At 76.0% G+C, this 18,211-nt stretch overlaps 1 protein-coding gene across 1 annotated transcript in view; it reads right to left on the bottom strand.

Annotated features, from left to right (window-relative positions):
- SZT2 (SZT2 subunit of KICSTOR complex) overlaps window positions 1-18,211 on the bottom strand; it is a 183,277-nt gene that overhangs the window by 80,572 nt on the left and 84,494 nt on the right. The window contains 13 exon segments of the mRNA XM_089780666.1: window positions 1,865-2,003; window positions 2,239-2,520; window positions 5,111-5,192; window positions 6,329-6,421; window positions 6,498-6,663; window positions 7,111-7,315; window positions 7,386-7,486; window positions 7,599-7,803; window positions 11,771-11,935; window positions 12,958-13,051; window positions 15,543-15,692; window positions 15,971-16,059; window positions 16,143-16,335. Of these exon segments, the coding sequence (XP_089636792.1) occupies window positions 1,865-2,003; window positions 2,239-2,520; window positions 5,111-5,192; window positions 6,329-6,421; window positions 6,498-6,663; window positions 7,111-7,315; window positions 7,386-7,486; window positions 7,599-7,803; window positions 11,771-11,935; window positions 12,958-13,051; window positions 15,543-15,692; window positions 15,971-16,059; window positions 16,143-16,335 (1,964 nt within the window).

Raw genomic sequence — 18,211 nt, 5'->3', positions numbered from 1 at the left:
TTTCGCCAGGGCAGGAGGGTGACGAGGCCTCGCGACTCTGGGGCCACGGATGGGTGTGCGTAAATGAAGAGGGGAGGGGAGAAGTGCAGCCAGACCCTCAGCAGGAGGTTCTGGAGGAGCCGGAATAGGGGCTGCAGCGTGGGCCAGGTTCTCCCTCGCCGCAGAAGGGGCAGGTGTCCGGGATGGGGTGAACCGCGCCAGGTACACGCCCGTGCTCACGGCCCCGTGGAACTAAGGTGGAGCACACACCGGCCCATCGGGGTCCCCACCCTCCATAGGTCTTAGTCCCGCCACTTGGAATCGGGGCGGGACACGAGGGTGGGAGATGCAGAGTGTGGAGCACGAGCGTGTACAGCTGTTCCCTGGGCGCGGTCCGGAAACAGACTGGCTGCAGATTTTGCAGCCTGCTGGGAGTCCAGGAGTGGGGAGGCCGGGGGGGCCCGCGGAACAGGGGTCCAATAAAAAGGGACGGAGGCTTTGCAGGAGGGGAGGGGAGGGGCGGGGCGTCCCCTCTCGCAGGGCTCTCTGCAGGAGGCTGAGAGCGGGCCGTGGCAAAGCCGCCTTCACCTCCTGGAGTAGGCGCAGGGGGGTTCGGGGGGTGGAGAGCCCCATGCGCCAAGCGAGCGCCCGGGGGTTCACCCAGTCCCCCCTGTCGTAGTCCAGGAGGTCTCTGCCCTTGGTGGTTTCTGCCAGGATCAGCCTCCGGCGCCCCGAGGGAGACTCCGCCACCTGCACGCACAAGGCTGGATTGTGGAGCAGGGGCTCCGCGAGGAGGTCTGCCCCCTCGGAGGCCACAACGGACCTGGTCGCCAGAAACAGCTTCCAGGTCTGGAGGAGGTCCTGGTAGAATTCCGGCAGCTCTGGGAGGTCTCGCGGGAGGCCCCTCGGGTGGATAAAAAAGAGCTGCCGGTCGTATCGGAGCCCTCGGAGGCGGCGGGGGAAGGTGCGCGCCAAGGTGCCCCGTGCCGGACTACCTGCACTGAAGAGGAGTCTCTGCAGGGCCTGGAGGCGGAAGGTCCGGACCTGGCTGCGCACGCAGACCAGGCCCTGGCCCCCCTCCTCCAGGGGGAGTGATAGGACCCCTGCAGAGACCCAGTGCACTCCTGGCCAAAGGAACCCCAAAGCTGCCCTCGGGAGCTTGGCCAGGACCTCCGGGGCCGGGCGCAGGGTGTTGAGCCAGAGCATGGACAGGACCAGCTGGTTTAGCACCAGCGCCCTCCCGCGAAGGGAGAGACACCGGAGCAGCCCTGCCCATCTCCGCAGCCGCTCAGCCACCCTGGCCTCCAATCCCTGCCAGTTCTCCGGCGGAGAGGGATGCGTGGCGGATAAATAGACGCCCAGATAGAGCAGCGGACCCGCACTCCACCTGATGGCCTGAAGCGCGGGTGGGAGGGAGCCGGCCCGTCACCCGTCCCCGACCACCAGGCCAGAGCTCTTGACCCAGTTGACCTGGGCAGAGGAGGCTGCCGAGTAAACAGCTTGGCAAGACCCCACCCGCGCCAGGTCACCCGGGTCCTGGACCACGAGGAGCACGTCATCGGCGTACGCCGACAGGACCAGCCGCAGCTCCGGCTCTCGGAGCACCAACCCCGTCAACCTCCAACGGAGGAGACAGAGGAAGGGCTCGATCGCCAGAGCGTACAGCTGGCCCGACAGCGGACACCCCTGACGTACCCCCCGCCCGAAGCTGACCGGCTCGGGGGCGGCGGCCGGCCGGGGGGAACAGGGGGGCGGCGGCCGGCCGGGGGCAACAGGGGGGCGGCGGCCGGCCGGGGGCAACAGGGGGGCGGCGGCCGGCCGGGGGCGGCCGGGGGGCGGGGGGAACAGGGGGGCGGCCGGGGGAGCCGGACCTGCCCACACCCACCTGTTGTGCTGAAGCTCAGCGTTTGCCCCTTCGATCTCCAGCGGCAAGGTGAGCACGAAGACGTCCAGAGTCACGCAGAGGTCGCTGAGGTCGATGGTGGCCAGGGCCTGGCAGCTGTCCAGGCAGCTCAGCACTTCCCCTGCGGAAGGCAGCCGGTCAGAGGCGGGGGCTGGCCCGGGGCCCTGGCCTGAACCCTGGCCGGCGGGAGGGGCCCGGGATGCCGGGGAGCTGGGCCCCCGCGGTTTGTGTGCAGCAGCCCGGGGCCGGCAGGCTGAGGACGCCAGCGCGGTGCGGGAAGGGCCCGGCCTCCAGCCTCCGGCAAAGGCTGAGGCTCCCGGCCGGCCGGCGCCTGGCAGCCCCGAAGCGGCTCTTACCCAGGCAGGTGGGCAGCGACCGCACCGGCATGGAGCTGTGCTGGCTCCGCAGCTTCACGGAGCAGGTCAGGTGCACAAAGAGCGGCGGCATCTCCTGCTCCAGCAGCTCCTGCTCCTGCAGCGAGTCTCCGCCCAGCACGCTGAGCGAGTCCTCCTCGTGGTTCACCGTGTTGGAGTCCGAGAGGGAGCCCGCGTCCGGCACCTCGTGCTCCAGCTTCTCCCGGTACTCCACCTCCAGCTCCGCGTCGCTCTCCGTGGCGATGCAGCAGCCAGACAGGGCCCCTGCGCACACAGCACGGCTCCGCTCCAGCGCAGGACGGCCCGGCCCCGGTGCCCCCCCAGCTCCGCCCATCCCCGGCCCTGCTCCCGCCGGCTGGCCGCCCCCGGCACCGTGGCTCTGCCTGGCTTGGCTCCCACTGGCCACCTGCCCCTGGCCCAACCGCAGCTCTGCCGGCCACCTGCCCCCGGCCCGACTGCGGCTCCGCCCACCCCCGGCCCGACTGCGGCTCCGCCCACCCCCGCTCCCACTGGCCACCCGCCCCCGGCCCGACTGCGGCTCCGCCCGCCCCGCTCCCACTGGCCACCTGCCCCCGGCCCGACTGCGGCTCCGCCCGCCCCGCTCCCACTGGTCACCTGCCCCCGGCCCGACTGCGGCTCCGCCCACCCCCGCTCCCACTGCGGCTCCGCCCACCCCCGCTCCCACTGGCCACCCGCCCCCGGCCCGACTGCGGCTCCGCCCGCCCCGCTCCCACTGGCCACCCGCCCCCGGCCCGACTGCGGCTCCGCCCACCCCCGCTCCCACTGGCCACCCGCCCCCGGCCCGACTGCGGCTCCGCCCGCCCCGCTCCCACTGGCCACCTGCCCCCGGCCCGACTGCGGCTCCGCCCGCCCCGCTCCCACTGGTCACCTGCCCCCGGCCCGACTGCGGCTCCGCCCACCCCCGCTCCCACTGCGGCTCCGCCCACCCCCGCTCCCACTGGCCACCCGCCCCCGGCCCGACTGCGGCTCCGCCCGCCCCGCTCCCACTGGCCACCCGCCCCCGGCCCGACTGCGGCTCCGCCCACCCCCGCTCCGACTGCGGCTCCGCCCACCCCCGCTCCCACTGGCCACCCGCCCCCGGCCCGACTGCGGCTCCGCCCGCCCCGCTCCCACTGGCCACCTGCCCCCGGCCCGACTGCGGCTCCGCCCGCCCCGCTCCCACTGGTCACCCGCCCCCGGCCCGACTGCGGCTCCGCCCACCCCCGCTCCCACTGGCCACCCGCCCCCGCTCCGACTGCGGCTCCGCCCACCCCCGCTCCCCCTGGCCACCTGCCCCCGGCCCGACTGCGGCTCCGCCCACCCCCGCTCCCACTGGCCACCCGCCCCCGGCCCGACTGCGGCTCCGCCCGCCCCCGCTCCCACTGGCCACCCGCCCCCGGCCCGACTGCGGCTCCGCCCGCCCCCGCTCCCACTGGCCACCCGCCCCCGCTCCGACTGCGGCTCCGCCCGCCCCGCTCCCACTGGCCACCCGCCCGCGGGCCGACTGCGGCTCCGCCCACCCCCGCTCCCACTGGCCACCCGCCCCCGGCCCGACTGTGGCTCCGCCCCCCCCCCGCTCCCCCTGGCCACCTGCCCCCGGCCTGACTGCGGCTCCGCCCACCCCCGCTCCCCCTGGCCACCCGCCCCCGGCCCGACTGCGGCTCCGCCCACCCCCGCTCCCACTGGCCACCCGCCCCCGGCCCGACTGCGGCTCCGCCCACCCCCGCTCCCACTGGCCACCTGCCCCCGGCCCGACTGCGGCTCCGCCCACCCCCGCTCCCACTGGCCATCCGCCCCCGGCCCAACTGCGGCTCTGCCCACCCCCGCTCCCACTGGCCATCCGCCCCCGGCCCGACTGCGGCTCCGCCCACCCCTGCTCCCACTGGTCACCTGCCCCCGGCCCGACTGCGGCTCCGCCCACCCCCGCTCCCACTGGCCACCCGCCCCCGGCCCGACTGCAGCTCCGCCCACCCCCGCTCCCACTGGTCACCCGCCCCCGGCCCGACTGTGGCTCCGCCCGCCCCTGCTCCCACTGTCCACCCGCCCCCGGCCCGACTGTGGCTCCGCCCACCCCCGCTCCCACTGGCCACCCGCCCCCGGCCCGACTGCGGCTCCGCCCACCCCCGCTCCCACTGGCCACCTGCCCCCAGCCCGACTGCGGCTCCGCCCGCCCCGCTCCCACTGGCCACCCGCCCCCGCTCCGACTGCGGCTCCGCCCACCCCCGGCCCCACTGCGGCTCCGCCCACCCCCCGCTCCCACTGGCCACCCGCCCCCGGCCCGACTGCAGCTCCGCCCACCCCCGCTCCCACTGGTCACCTGCCCCCGGCCCGACTGTGGCTCCGCCCGCCCCCGCTCCCACTGTCCACCCGCCCCCGGCCCGACTGTGGCTCCGCCCACCCCCGCTCCCACTGGCCACCCGCCCCCGGCCCGACTGCGGCTCCGCCCACCCCCGCTCCCACTGGTCACCCGCCCCCGGCCCGACTGCGGCTCCGCCCACCCCCGCTCCCACTGGTCACCCGCCCCCGGCCCGACTGTGGCTCCGCCCGCCCCCGCTCCCACTGGTCACCTGCCCCCGGCCCGACTGCGGCTCCGCCCACCCCCGCTCCCACTGGCCACCCGCCCCCGGCCCGACTGCAGCTCCGCCTGGCTTGGCTCCCATAGGCCCCCCACCCAACTGCAACTCTGTCTGTCCCTGGCCCTGCTCCCACCAGCCACCCGCCCCCAGCCAGACTGCAGCTCCACACGCCCTGGCCCTGCTCCCACACAGCACGTCCCGCTGCTCCCCGAGCTACGCAGGGCACTGAGGGCAGCCCAGCCTGGCACAAGGTCTCCAGCTGGAGGAGAGCGAGCTACCTTCTTCACCGGCCAGTTCAGCTTCCGAGCCGTCCAAGTCCTCGCTGTCCTTCCTGTCCGCCGGGTCCCGGCTGGCCTCCTCCTGCACAGGGAGAACAGCCTGATGTCCGTCGGGCGGGGCAGGCTGCTCCAGGCCCCCAAGGGCACTTCCCTCCTCAGGAGTCCTGTGTCACGTTACCGGATTTTAAGGGGAGCAGCCAGATCACGGCCGCGCCCGGGGGGTGTTTGCCCCAAGTCCGTACAAAGGGGCCACGGGAGGTGTCACGTGACAGCTCCTGTCCTACTGACCCTACGTCTGCTACTCGTGTGCTTGTGCCACGTCTGCGTGTGGGGTTGAGCGTGGGCTCTGGCTGGTGCTGAGTGTCCCTGGGCTGCCTGCTGTAAAGGACTGGTCAGTGGAGGACTCTGCTCGCTAGCAGGGCTCTCAGTGGCCCGACACACCTGAGGGAGGCGTCCGGGCACCTGCAGATCAGCCAGGGCAGAACGGCTGCCGGCATGTGGAACACAGACAGGTCACCGGGCCACGTGACCCGCTCTGGCTTGGGAGAGCCCAGGGATGGACGTAGAGCGCCAGGAGGCCGACTCCACCCTGTCTTCAATCTCACTGCTGATCCCAGACGCAGCCTGGCGGGGGCAGCGCGCGGGAGGGCTGCCGACCCGCCCTGACGTAGGATGCGCGCCAGAGACTTCGGAGCCGGCAGCTTGGAACAGCTCTGCTGAGAGCCTGCGTCCGGACCTGGGCGACTGGCGCATGTAACGTGTTCTCCTGAGCAGCCTCACTCGCCACCTTTCCTGTCTTTAGATTTTAGGTACTAAAGGACGGGCCCAGCGCGCTCTTGTGGGTAAGATCCACTCAGTGAACTGACCGGGATCTGGGGCTGCTTCTTTGGGATGGGGAGGACCCGTTGGGGGTGGGTGAGATCGGGTTCTATAGCCCCTCACCTGTGATAGGCCCGGGGCTGACTGGGGCACAGGGGGAGCTGGGGTGTCTGGGGGGTTTTGCTCGTGAGGTTCCTGCTGGCCGGATCGGCAGCTGGCGCGCTCAGTGTGGCTGGTGTGTGGCCTGTTGGGAAGGTCCCCGGTCTGGGGCTGTAGGGAGCCCTGGCTTGAGCAATTGGCCCTGAGCAGGCCCAGCCCCAGCCCGTCCCATCCCAACCTGGCTTCCCCGTCCCAGCCCCAGGCCCAGGCACCTGGACCGCAGCCTCCCCTGCCCCCCACCTCTTTCTTGGAGCAGGGCGGGCAGTAGAAGAAATAATGAGGATTCGACAGCACTGGCTTGAAATGCAAACTGCCGATCTCCAGGAACTTGTCCTGCGGAGAGAAAGGGGGGGTGAGCGGGAGGCAGCCCCAGCGGCTCCGCCCGCCACCCCCCACTCTGCTCCCTCACCTGGATGATCTGCTGCAAGTCCGGGTGCACCTGGCAGGGCTGGCCGCTCGCCAGCAGGGAGAGGGGGAACTCCCGGCAGCAGCTGGAGCCGGTGCTGTTCTTGGGCTCCTGGGCGGGGCACGAGAGCCCCTCGGGCTCCTGCTCGCTGTAGTCCTCCATCTCCGCACTGCAACGAGCACCGGCAGAGCATCCCGCCTCCGCCCGCGCCCGCCCCCCAGCCCGGCCGTCCCGCCGCGCCACTGAGAGCGCGGAGCCGCAGGGGCCGGGCTCATGGCGCTGCAGCCGCGCCGCTGAGAGCGCGGAGCCGCAGGGGCCGGGCTCATGGCGCTGCAGCCGCGCCGCTGAGAGCGCGGAGCCGCAGGGGCCGGGCTCATGGCGCTGCAGCCGCGCCGCTGAGAGCGCGGAGCCACAGGGGCCGGGCTCATGGCGCTGCAGCCGCGCCGCTGAGAGCGCGGAGCCGCAGGGGCTGGGCTCATGGCGCTGCAGCCGCGCCGCTGCCCTGGGCTCAGCACGCAGGCGCCAGCCACGGAGCCCGCTGTGCAGACATGTCGGCCGCTTTGCGCCCAGGCGCCCGGCCCCCCTCCCACCCCACATGGAACCCTCCTGCTGGCACCTGGATTGCGAGCCGAGGGTGCCCCGCTCCCGGGGGGGCGTGGGGCCGTGGCGGTGGCTCTGGCGGAAGGCCCGCACGTGGCTGCAGAGGGTCAGCAGGAAGGCAGTGATATCGATCTCCTGCAGCAGCTCCTCACAGTAGTCCATGGCGGTGAGCAGGTCCTGGGAGCTGACGCTCTGCGACTGCTGCAGGCTCCGGAACAGGCCTGGGGGAGAGGCGGCTGAGCCTCGCGAGCGGGCCCACCCCGGCCCCGGCCCGGCCCCGCCCCTCCTCACCTCTCACGTAGCACTGGTGCCAGTGCTCCTGCAGGAGGGTGCAGTAACTCCCCACCTCCTTGTGCCTGTGCTCGCTGGGGGGGCGCTCCTGGAGCTGGGACCTGGGAAAGAGCAGCAGCCGCAGCAGCGTCAGCCCAGCCCGTGGGGCCAGCCCCTCTCGCAGGCAGGCCCCGGAGGGGAGGGCTGGGGGCCGAGCAGCAGCGCCGGCCTCACCTGAAGACGATGTCCTGTGGCGGCCGGTGTGTCCAGGGGCTGACCAGCTGCTCCCGCAGCAGCTCCAGGGAGCAGCTGTAGACGTAGACGGGGCAGTGGAGCCGGGGGCAGTCGCCCAGCTCGGGCTGCGAGGCCTGGCGGCTGAAGGAGACGTGCACGTCCCTCCGGGGGCCGGCGCCCGGCTCCTCTGGCGCCCGGCTCCCTTCTGGAGAGGCAAGACCCCTCTGACGGCCCGAGACGCCAGCCTGCCCCGCAGCTCAGCGCCCCGGCACCCGCCCCACAGGGCGCGCCAGGCCGGCTGGGCACTTCCCCTAGGCTCTGCCCACGCAGCTCAGCACCCCGGCACCCGCCCCACGAGCCCCTCCCCGGGCTACAGGGCGCGCCAGGCCGGCTGGGCACTTCCCCTAGGCTCTGCCCCGCAGCTCAGCGCCCCGGCACCCGCCCCACGAGCCCCTCCCCGGGCCACAGGGCGCGCCAGGCCAGCTGGGCACTTCCCCTAGGCTCTGCCCACGCACCTCAGCGCCCCGGCACCTGCCCCACGAGCCCCTCCCCGGGCCACAGGGCGCGCCAGGCCGGCTGGGCACTTCCCCTAGGCTCTGCCCACCCAGCTCAGCGCCCTGGCACCCGCCCCACGAGCCCCTCCCCGGGCTACAGGGCGCGCCAGGCCGGCTGGGCACTTCCCCTAGGCTCTGCCCACGCACCTCAGCGCCCCGGCACCCGCCCCACGAGCCCCTCCCCGGGCCACAGGGCGCGCCAGGCCGGCTGGGCACTTCCCCTAGGCTCTGCCCACGCACCTCAGCGCCCCGGCACCCGCCCCACGAGCCCCTCCCCGGGCCACAGGCCGCGCCAGGCTGGCTGGGCACTTCCCCATGGCTCTGCCCACGCAGCTCAGCACCCCGGCACCCGCCCCACGAGCCCCTCCCCGGGCTACAGGGCGCGCCAGGCCGGCTGGGCACTTCCCCTAGGCTCTGCCCACGCAGCTCAGCGCCCCGGCACCCGCCCCACGAGCCCCTCCCCGGGCCACAGGGCACGCCAGGCCGGCTGGGCACTTCCCCTAGGCTCTGCCCACCCAGCTCAGCGCCCCGGCACCCGCCCCACGAGCCCCTCCCCGGGCTACAGGGCGCGCCAGGCCGGCTGGGCACTTCCCCTAGGCTCTGCCCACCCAGCTCAGCGCCCCGGCACCCGTCCCACGAGCCCCTCCCCGGGCCACAGGGCGCGCCAGGCCGGCTGGGCACTTCCCCTAGGCTCTGCCCACCCAGCTCAGCGCCCCGGCACCCGCCCCACGAGCCCCTCCCCGGGCCACAGGGCGCGCCAGGCCGGCTGGGCACTTCCCCTAGGCTCTGCCCACGCAGCTCAGCGCCCCGGCACCCGCCCCACGAGCCCCTCCCCGGGCCACAGGGCGCGCCAGGCCGGCTGGGCACTTCCCCTAGGCTCTGCCCACCCAGCTCAGCGCCCCGGCACCCGCCCCACGAGCCCCTCCCCGGGCCACAGGGCGCGCCAGGCCGGCTGGGCACTTCCCCTAGGCTCTGCCCACGCACCTCAGCGCCCCGGCACCCGCCCTACGAGCCCCTCCCCGGGCCACAGGGCGCGCCAGGCTGGCTGGGCACTTCCCCATGGCTCTGCCCACGCAGCTCAGCGCCCCGGCACCCGCCCCACGAGCCCCTCCCCGCCCCACAGGGCGCGCCAGGCCGGCTGGGCACTTCCCCTAGGCTCTGCCCACGCAGCTCAGCGCCCCGGCACCCGCCCCACGAGCCCCTCCCCGGGCTACAGGGCGCGCCAGGCCGGCTGGGCACTTCCCCTAGGCTCTGCCCACCCAGCTCAGCGCCCCGGCACCCGCCCCACGAGCCCCTCCCCGCCCCACAGGGCACGCCAGGCCGGCTGGGCACTTCCCCTAGGCTCTGCCCACGCAGCTCAGCGCCCCGGCACCCGCCCCACGAGCCCCTCCCCGCCCCACAGGGCACGCCAGGCCAGCTGGGCACTTCCCCATGGCTCTACCCCCGCAGCTCAGCGCCCCGGCACCCGCCCCACAGGGCACGCCAGGCCGGCTGGGCACTTCCCCTAGGCTCTGCCCACGCAGCTCAGCGCCCCGGCACCCGCCCCAAGAGCCCCTGTGCCCCTCCCCTCCAAGCTGGGCTGAGCTCCTTGGGAAATGGCCTAGGGCTTCCCCGCCCCCCACGGCCCAGCTAGCCCCTGCCTGGCCCCCGCCCCCCACGGCCCAGCTAGCCCCTGCCTGGCCCCCCGCCCCCCACGGCCCAGCTAGCCCCTGCCTGGCCCCCGCCCCCCACGGCCCAGCTAGCCAGCTGCCCTCCCCTCCCACAGGCACCAGGCAGGGCTCCGCATGGGACCCAAACACCCTGGCCTGCAGCGCTGTCTCCAGCAGGCAGGAGGCGGCAAAGTGCCCCAAACAGCCTGTCGGGCAGGGACCCAGGGGCCTGGCTGGCTCTGGAAAAGCCCCGTTACCCTGCTGGAAGACTAGCCAGCGCCCGCTTGCCAAGGAGCAGGCGCCTGGGGCCAGCGTGTGGCCCAGCCATGCTGGAGGGGGCCTGTCCGGGGGCTGGGAGGGGTCTAAAGGGGGGGCTGGAGAGGGGGGGGCCTGTCCGGAGGCTCGAGGACGGAGGAGCTAGAGGGGGGGCCTGTCCGGGGGGTGGGGGGGACTAGAGGAGGTGGTGTCCGGGGGCTGGGGGGGACTAGGGCAGGGGCTGTCCGGGGGCTGGGGGGGGCTAGAGGGGGGGCTGTCCGGGGGCTGGGGGGGGACTAGAACAGGGGCTGTCCGGGGGCTGGGGGGGCTAGAACAGGGGCTGTCCGGGGGCTGGGGGGGCTAGAGGGGGGCTGTCCGGGGGCTGGGGGGGGGGGCTGTGGGGGGGGCTAGAACAGGGGGTGACGGGGGCTGGGGGGACTAGAACAGGGGGTGACTGGGGGGGGGGCTGGGGGGGCTAGAGGGGGGCTGTCCGGGGGCTGGGGGGGCTAGAGGGGGCTGTCCGGGGGCTGGGGGGGCTACTAGAACAGGGGCTGTCCGGGGGCTGGGGGGGCTAGAGGGGGGCTGTCCGGGGGCTGGGGGGACTAGAACAGGGGCTGTCCGTGGGCTGGGGGGGCTAGAGGGGGGCTGTCCGGGGGCTGGGGGGACTAGAACAGGGGGTGTCCGGGGGCTGGGGGGGCTAGAGGGGGGCTGTCCGGGGGCTGGGGGGGCTAGAACAGGGGGTGTCCGGGGGCTGGGGGGGACTGGGGGAAGAGGGGGGTGTCCGGGGGGGGGGGGCTGGGGGGGGCTCCGGGGGCGGGGGGCTGTCCGGGGGCTGGGGGGGACTAGGGGAGCAGGGGGGGTGGGGGGCTGCTCCGGGGGCTGGGGGGACTAGAACAGGGGGTGTCCGGGGGCTGGGGGGGCTAGCGGGGGGCTGTCCGGGGGCTGGGGGGGACTAGAACAGGGGGTGACGGGGGCTGGGGGGGCTAGAGGGGGGCTGTCCGGGGGCTGGGGGGGCTAGAGGGGGGCTGTCCGGGGGCTGGGGGGCTAGAACAGGGGGGTGTCCGGGGGCTGGGGGGCTAGAACAGGGGCTGTCCGGGGGCTGGGGGGGCTAGAGGGGGGCTGTCCGGGGGCTGGGGGGCTAGAACAGGGGCTGTCCGGGGGCTGGGGGGGCTAGAGGGGGCTGTCCGGGGGCTGGGGGGGCTAGAACAGGGGGTGTCCGGGGGCTGGGGGGGCTAGAACAGGGGGTGTCCGGGGGCTGGGGGGGCTAGAGGGGGGCTGTCCGGGGGCTGGGGGGACTAGAACAGGGGTGTGTGGGGGGGCCGGGGGCTGGGGGGCTGGGGGGGAGGGGGGCTGTCCGGGGGCTGGGGGGGCTAGAACAGGGGGTGACGGGGGCTGGGGGGGCTAGAACAGGGCAGGGGTGGGGGGAGAGGGGGCTGGGGGGACTAGAACAGGGGGTGACGGGGGCTGGGGGGGCTAGAGGGGGGCTGTCCGGGGGCTGGGGGGGCTAGAACAGGGGGTGACGGGGGCTGGGGGGGCTAGAACAGGGGGTGACGGGGGCTGGGGGGGCTAGAGGGGGGCTGTCCGGGGGCTGGGGGGGCTAGAACAGGGGTGACGGGGGCTGGGGGGCTGCACGCACTGCGCAGCGTCTGGCCGTGGCGCGGGTGGCCCCCCCATGCTGAGGAAGGGGCTGCGAACACGCGGGGGGGCCCAGTACCATGGGCCGGCGTCGCACTGCGGCACGGTGGGACTGCTGCAGCCGCTGCCTCCAGGAGCCCCGGCCGGCCCGGCTCCCCACACGCAGGCTCCAGGTTCTCGGCCCCGGCGGAGCCGGCCTCCCTCAGAGCCTTCTCCAGCCCAGGCGCCAGCAGCTTCTGCACGTCTAGAGGGGGAGGGGAGCGCTCAGGCCCGGGGGGGGGCGAGGGGGGAAGGGAGGCGGGGGGAGGGGAGGGGGAAGGGGGCTCGGGGGGAGGGGAGGGGAAGGGAGCGCTCGGGCCCGGGGGGGAGGGGGAAGGGGAGGGGAGCGCTCGGGCCCGGGGGGGGGGAAGCCCCGGGGGGGGGGGAGCGCTCGGGCCCGGGGGGGGGGGGGGGAGGGGAGCGCTCGGGCCGGGGGGGGGGGGGGGGGAAGGGGAGGGGAGCGCTCGGGCCCGGGGGGGGAGGGGGGAGCGCTCGGCCCGGGGGGGGGGGGGGGAGCGCTCGGGCCCGGGAGGGGGGGGGAGGGGAGCGCTCGGGCCCGGGGGGGAGGGGGGAGCGCTCGGGCCCGGGGGGCGGGAGGGGGAGCGCTCGGGCCCGGGGGGGCGGGAGGGGGGCGCTCGGGCCCGGGGGGGAAGGGGAGGGGGGAGCGCTCGGGCCCGGGAGGGGGAAGGGGAGGGGGAGCGCTCGGGCCGGGGGGGGGGAGGGGGAGGGGAGGGGTGGGGAGCGCTCGGGCCCGGGGGGGGGGGAGGGGGAGGGGAGGGGGGGGGAGCGCTCGGGCCCGGGGGGGAAGGGGAGGGGGGAGCGCTCGGGCCCGGGGGGGGGGGGAAGGGGAGGGGGGGGGAGCGCTCGGGCCCGGGGGGGGAGGGAGGGGGGAGCGCTCGGGCCCGGGGGGGGGGGCGGGAGGGGAGGGGAGGGGGAGGGGGGGGGGGGCGCTCGGGCCCGGGGGGAGGGGGGGGGGGCGGGGGAGGGGGGGGGAGCGCTCGGGCCCGGGGGGGGAAGGGGAGGGGGGGAGCGCTCGGGCCCGGGGTGGCTTGGCTGCCAGCCACACTCTGTGTGCTGAGACATGCAGCCGCCCTGGGCCCAGCCCCTCCAACAGCCAGGCCGGCAAGAGGTCGGCTGCCCCGCCTCCATTGCTGGTCGCCCCATGCAGCCTCTGCCCCCAAGCCGGGGCAGCCAGAGCGGGGGGGGGGGCGCCAGAGCGCTGCTCACCGTGGAGGCCGGCGGGCAGGAAGGTGAGGAAGACGAGCTGGGGGCTGGCCAGCCTGGCATAGCACCGCCACTGCAGGGCCGGGCCCGCGTCCGCCTGCCGAGAGAGCGGGTCAGACTCCAGGCGCTGCAGCCTCAACGCCGCGGGCGCGGCTCCCCCCGGGCACAGCCCCTCCGCCCCCCCGGTACAGCCCCCCCCAGGCACAGCCCCCGCCCCCCGGTACAGCCCCTCCGCCCCCCAGGCACAGCCCCCCCCCCGGGCACAGCCCCCTGCCCCCCCGGTACAGCCCCCCCCCAGGCACAGCCCCCCGCCCCCCCGGTACAGCTCCCCCCGGGCACAGCCCCCTGCCTCCCCGGTACAGCTCCCCCCCCAGGCACAGCTCCCCGGGCAGGGGCCGGCCAGGCAGGAAGGGAGGGCTGGGGGCTAGCCGGGCAGGAAGGGAGGGCTGGGGGCTGGGGGCTAGCCGGGCAGGAAGGAAGGGCTGGGGGCTAGCCGGGCAGGGAGGAAGGGCTGGGGGCCAGCGGGGCTGAGACACAGGGGAGGGGGGCGGCCAGGCAGGAAGGGAGGGCTGGGGGCTAGCCGGGCAGGGAGGAAGGGCTGGGGGCTGGGGGCTAGCCGGGCAGGGAGGAAGGGCTGAGGGCTGGGGGCTAGCCGGGCAGGAAGGAAGGGCTGGGGGCCAGCGGGGCTGAGACACAGGGGAGGGGGGCGGCCAGGCGGGGAGGGAGGGCTGGGGGCCAGCGGGGCTGAGACACAGGGGAGGGGGGCGGCCAGGCGGGGAGGGCGCGCAGCCCAGGGGGTACCTGCAGGGGGCCAGCGGGGCTGAGACACAGGGGAGGGGGGCGGCCAGGCGGGGAGGGCGCGCAGCCCAGGGGGTACCTGCTGGGGGCCAGCGGGGCTGAGACACAGGAGGGGGGCGGCCAGGCGGGGAGGGCGCGCAGCCCAGGGGGTACCTGCGGGGGGCCAGCGGGGCTGAGACACGGGAGGGGGGCGGCCAGGCGGGGAGGGCGCGCAGCCCAGGGGGCTGGGGGCGGGGGGCTAGCCGGGCAGGAAGGGAGGGCTGGGGGCCAGCGGGGCTGAGACACAGGGGAGGGGGCGGCCAGGCGGGGAGGGCGCGCAGCCCAGGGGGTACCTGCGGGGGCCAGCGGGGCTGAGACACGGGGAGGGGGGGCCAGGCGGGGAGGGCGCGCGGCCCAGGGGGTACCTGCAGGGGGCCAGCGGGGCTGAGACACAGGGGAGGGGGCGGCCAGGCGGGGAGGGCGCGCAGCCCAGGGGGTACCTGCGGGGGCAGGGAGGAAGAGGCACAGGGCTGGGGGCCAGGCGGGGAGGGGAAGGAGGGGGCTGGGGGCCAGCGGGGCTGAGACACAGGGGAGGGGGGCGGCCAGGCGGGGAGGGCGCGCAGCCCAGGGGGCTGGGGGCCAGCGGGGCTGAGACACAGGGGAGGGGGGCGGCCAGGCGGGGAGGGCGCGCAGCCCAGGGGGTACCTGCGGGGGGCCAGCGGGGCTGAGACACAGGGGAGGGGGCGGCCAGGCGGGGAGGGCGCGCGGCCCAGGGGGTACCTGCAGGGGGCCAGCGGGGCTGAGACACAGGGGAGGGGGGCGGCCAGGCGGGGAGGGCGCGCAGCCCAGGGGGTACCTGCGGGGGGCCAGCGGGGCTGAGACACAGGGGAGGGGGGCGGCCAGGCGGGGAGGGCGGCAGGGCTGGGGGCTGGGGGGGCCAGCGGGGCTGAGACACAGGGGACAGGGGAGGGGGGGCCCAGGGGGGGGGGCCAGCGGGGCTGGGGAGGGGGCGGCCAGGGAGGGGGGGCCCAGGGGGGCTGGGGGCCAGCGGGGCTGAGACACAGGGGAGGGGGCGGCCAGGCGGGGAGGGCGCGCAGCCCAGGGGGTACCTGCGGGGGGCCAGCGGGGCTGAGACACAGGGGAGGGGGCGGCAGGGGAAGGGAGGGCTGGGGGCCAGCGGGGCTGAGACACAGGGGAGGGGGGGGCAGGGGGGAGCCGCGCAGGGAGGGGGCTGCAGGGGCAGCAGGGCTGGCTGGGGAGGGGGGGCCAGGCGGGGAGGGAAGGGAGGGCTGGGGGCCAGCGGGGCTGAGACACAGGGGAGGGGGCGGCCGGGCGGGGAGGGCTGGGGGCCAGCGGGGCTGAGACACAGGGGAGGGGGGCGGCCAGGCAGGAAGGGAGGGCTGGGGGCCAGCGGGGCTGAGACACAGGGGAGGGGGGCGGCCAGGCAGGGAGGGAGGGCTGGGGGCCAGCGGGGCTGAGACACAGGGGAGGGGGGCGGCCGGGCGGGGAGGGCGCGCAGCCCAGGGGGTACCTGCTGGGGGCCAGCAGGGCTGAGACACAGGGGAGGGGGGCGGCCAGGCGGGGAGGGCGCGCGGCCCAGGGGGTACCTGCGGGGGGCCAGCGGGGCTGAGACACAGGGGAGGGGGGCGGGGCGGGGGGCCGGCCGGGCAGGGAGGAAGGGCTGGGGCCAGCGGGGCTGAGACACAGGGGAGGGGGCGGCCAGGCAGGAAGGGAGGGCTGGGGGCCAGCGGGGCTGAGACACAGGGGAGGGGGGCGGCCAGGGGGGGGGGGGCGCGCAGCCCGGGGGGTACCGGGGGGGGGCCAGGGGGGCTGAGACACGGGAGGGGGGCGGCCAGGCGGGGAGGGCGCGCGGCCCAGGGGGTACCTGCAGGGGGCCAGCGGGGCTGAGACACAGGGGAGGGGGGCGGCCAGGCGGGGAGGGCGCGCAGCCCAGGGGGTACCTGCGGGGGGCCAGCGGGGCTGAGACACAGGAGGGGGGCGGCCAGGCGGGGAGGGCGCGCAGCCCAGGGGGTACCTGCGGGGGGCCAGCGGGGCTGAGACACGGGAGGGGGGCGGCCAGGCGGGGAGGGCGCGCAGCCCAGGGGGTACCTGCGGGGGGCCAGCGGGGCTGAGACAGGGGAGGGGGGCGGCCAGGCAGGAAGGGAGGGCTGGGGGCCAGCGGGGCTGAGACACGGGAGGGGGGCGGCCAGGCGGGGAGGGCGCGCGGCCCAGGGGGTACCTGCAGGGGGCCGGCGGAGTCGCTCCCATCCCCGGCAGTGCCGGTGCCGCCAGGGCGCGTAGGCAGAGGGGGGTCCAGCGAGGGCTCTTCTGGAACGGAGAGACAGGCCGTGGGGAGGGGGCCTTGCAGCGGGGCAGGGGCCCGCCCTCCAGCCGCCGGTCTCGGCCCTTACCTGGGCGGCCATCGCGGTCCCGCTGCCGCACCTGCGCCGTGAAGGCCGCGTGGTCGGCGTCGGCCAAGGGGACCTCCCGGTCGCTGAGCTCCTGCTGCAGGCAGCCGTGGAAGAGGCCCAGCAGCATCTCGTTGGGGGCCAGCGGCGCGTCCTTGCCCGGCCCCTCGTCCTCTGCTCCAGAGACGCACCAGCCTCAGAGCCTGCTCAGCCCCTGCTCCCCGTGGCACAGGCCTCTCCGCGCCCGCCCGCCCGCCCAGGGGCGCCCAGAGAGCCAGGCCTGGCCCTAGCCCCCAGGCCCACGCCCACGCTGGCACTAGTCCAGGAGTGCAGCAAGGCCTCCGGTCCCGACCCACGCTGGGGGGCGGGCGCAAGGCCCCCCAGCCTGCGCTGAAGGGTGGAAAGAGGGAACCTGATTTTGGAGGAAAAGCGGCTTTTCGAGGGGGGGGCTGCCGAAAACCCGCAGCCTGAGGACTTTCCCTTTCGAACGCGCCGCGGGACGTGCACATCCTCCCTGCTCACCCCTCTCCAGCCCCCCAGGGCCCGGGACGCACCGCGGGACCGCTCTCCAGTCTGAGCACCCGGCGCCCGGCGGACCCAGGGCTGAGGGGCCGCCCCAGCTGGCTCCCGCGGGCGTGACGAGGTCACGGCTGTGGGGTCACGGGCCCGGGCACAGGAAGGGACGGACCAGACACCGCCCTGCTGAGGGGACTGGCGCCAGGCCGAGGCAGCCCCCTGGGCTCACCTCCCTGCCCGCCGGCCCAGTGGGATGGGAGGGGTGGCTTTCGCCCTCTCTCCCGCCCCCGGCCCACAGCCACAGCCCCTCAGACAAAGGCAATTCCCTCCATGGCCTGAGGGGGGCGCCAGCGGGCCAGGGCCGGGGGCACGGATGGGTCTGTGCTGCCCTTGGCTTCCTGCAGCAGAGAGACCACCAGCCAGCAACCCCCCGCCGGAATCTTCCATCCGCCGCCCCCCCCGGACTCGCCTGCATCTTCCATTCGCCGCCCCCCCCCCCCGGACTCGCCTGCATCTTCCATTCGCCGCCCCCCCGGACTCGCCTGCATCTTCCATCCGCCGCCCCCCCCCAGACTCGCCTGCATCTTCCATCCGCCGCCCGACTCCCCTGCATTTTCCATCCCCCCCCCGGACTCGCCTGCATCTTCCAACCGCCCCCCCCCGGACTCGCCTGCATCTTCCATCCGCCGCCCCCCCCCGGACTCGCCTGCATCTTCCATCCGCCCCCCCGGACTCGCCTGCATCTTCCATCCGCCGCCCCCCCCGGACTCGCCTGCATCTTCCATCCGCCCTGCCCCCCCCCCCGGACTCGCCTGCATCTTCCATCCGCCGCCCCCCCGGACTCGCCTGCATCTTCCATCCCCCCCCCTCCCCGGACTCCCCTGCATCCCCCACCCCGCCCCCCCCCAGACTCCCCTGCATTTTCCATCCGCCCCCCCCCCCGGACTCGCCTGCATCTTCCATCCAGAGGGTATGTCTACACTACCCTCCCCCCCCCGGACTCGCCTGCATCTTCCATCCGCCCCCCAGGACTCGCCTGCATCTTCCATCCGCCCCCCCGGAATCGCCTGCATCTTCCATCCGCCCCCCCAGCCCCTGCCCCAGCGCTGGGCAGACAGCGAGAGACACAGACGGACAGACAGACAGACAGCCCCTGCCCCCAGCGCTGGGCAGACAGCGAGACACACAGACGGCCAGACAGACAGACAGCCCCTGCCCCCAGCGCTGGGCAGACAGCGAGAGACACAGACGGACAGACAGACAGCCCCTCGCTGGGCAGACAGCGAGAGACACAGACGGACAGACAGACAGACAGATGCCCCCAGCGCTGGGCAGACAGTGAGAGACAGACAGACAGACGGCCAGCCAGCCAGCCCGTCCCCAGCGCTGGGCAGACAGCGAGACACACAGACGGACAGACAGACAGACAGCCCCTGCCCCCAGCGCTGGGCAGACAGCGAGAGACACAGACGGCCAGACAGACAGACAGCCCCTGCCCCCAGCGCCGCCCCCCCCGGACTCGCCTGCATCTTCCAACCGCCCCCCAGCCCCTGCCC

The sequence above is a fragment of the Pelodiscus sinensis genome, chromosome 9, assembly GCF_052426305.1.
Source record: "Pelodiscus sinensis isolate ZL-2025 chromosome 9, ASM5242630v1, whole genome shotgun sequence".
NCBI classification, from domain to species: Eukaryota; Metazoa; Chordata; order Testudines; family Trionychidae; genus Pelodiscus; species Pelodiscus sinensis.
The sequence above is the reverse complement of the archived record's forward strand: the minus strand, read 5'-3'. Positions and strand labels throughout refer to the sequence as shown.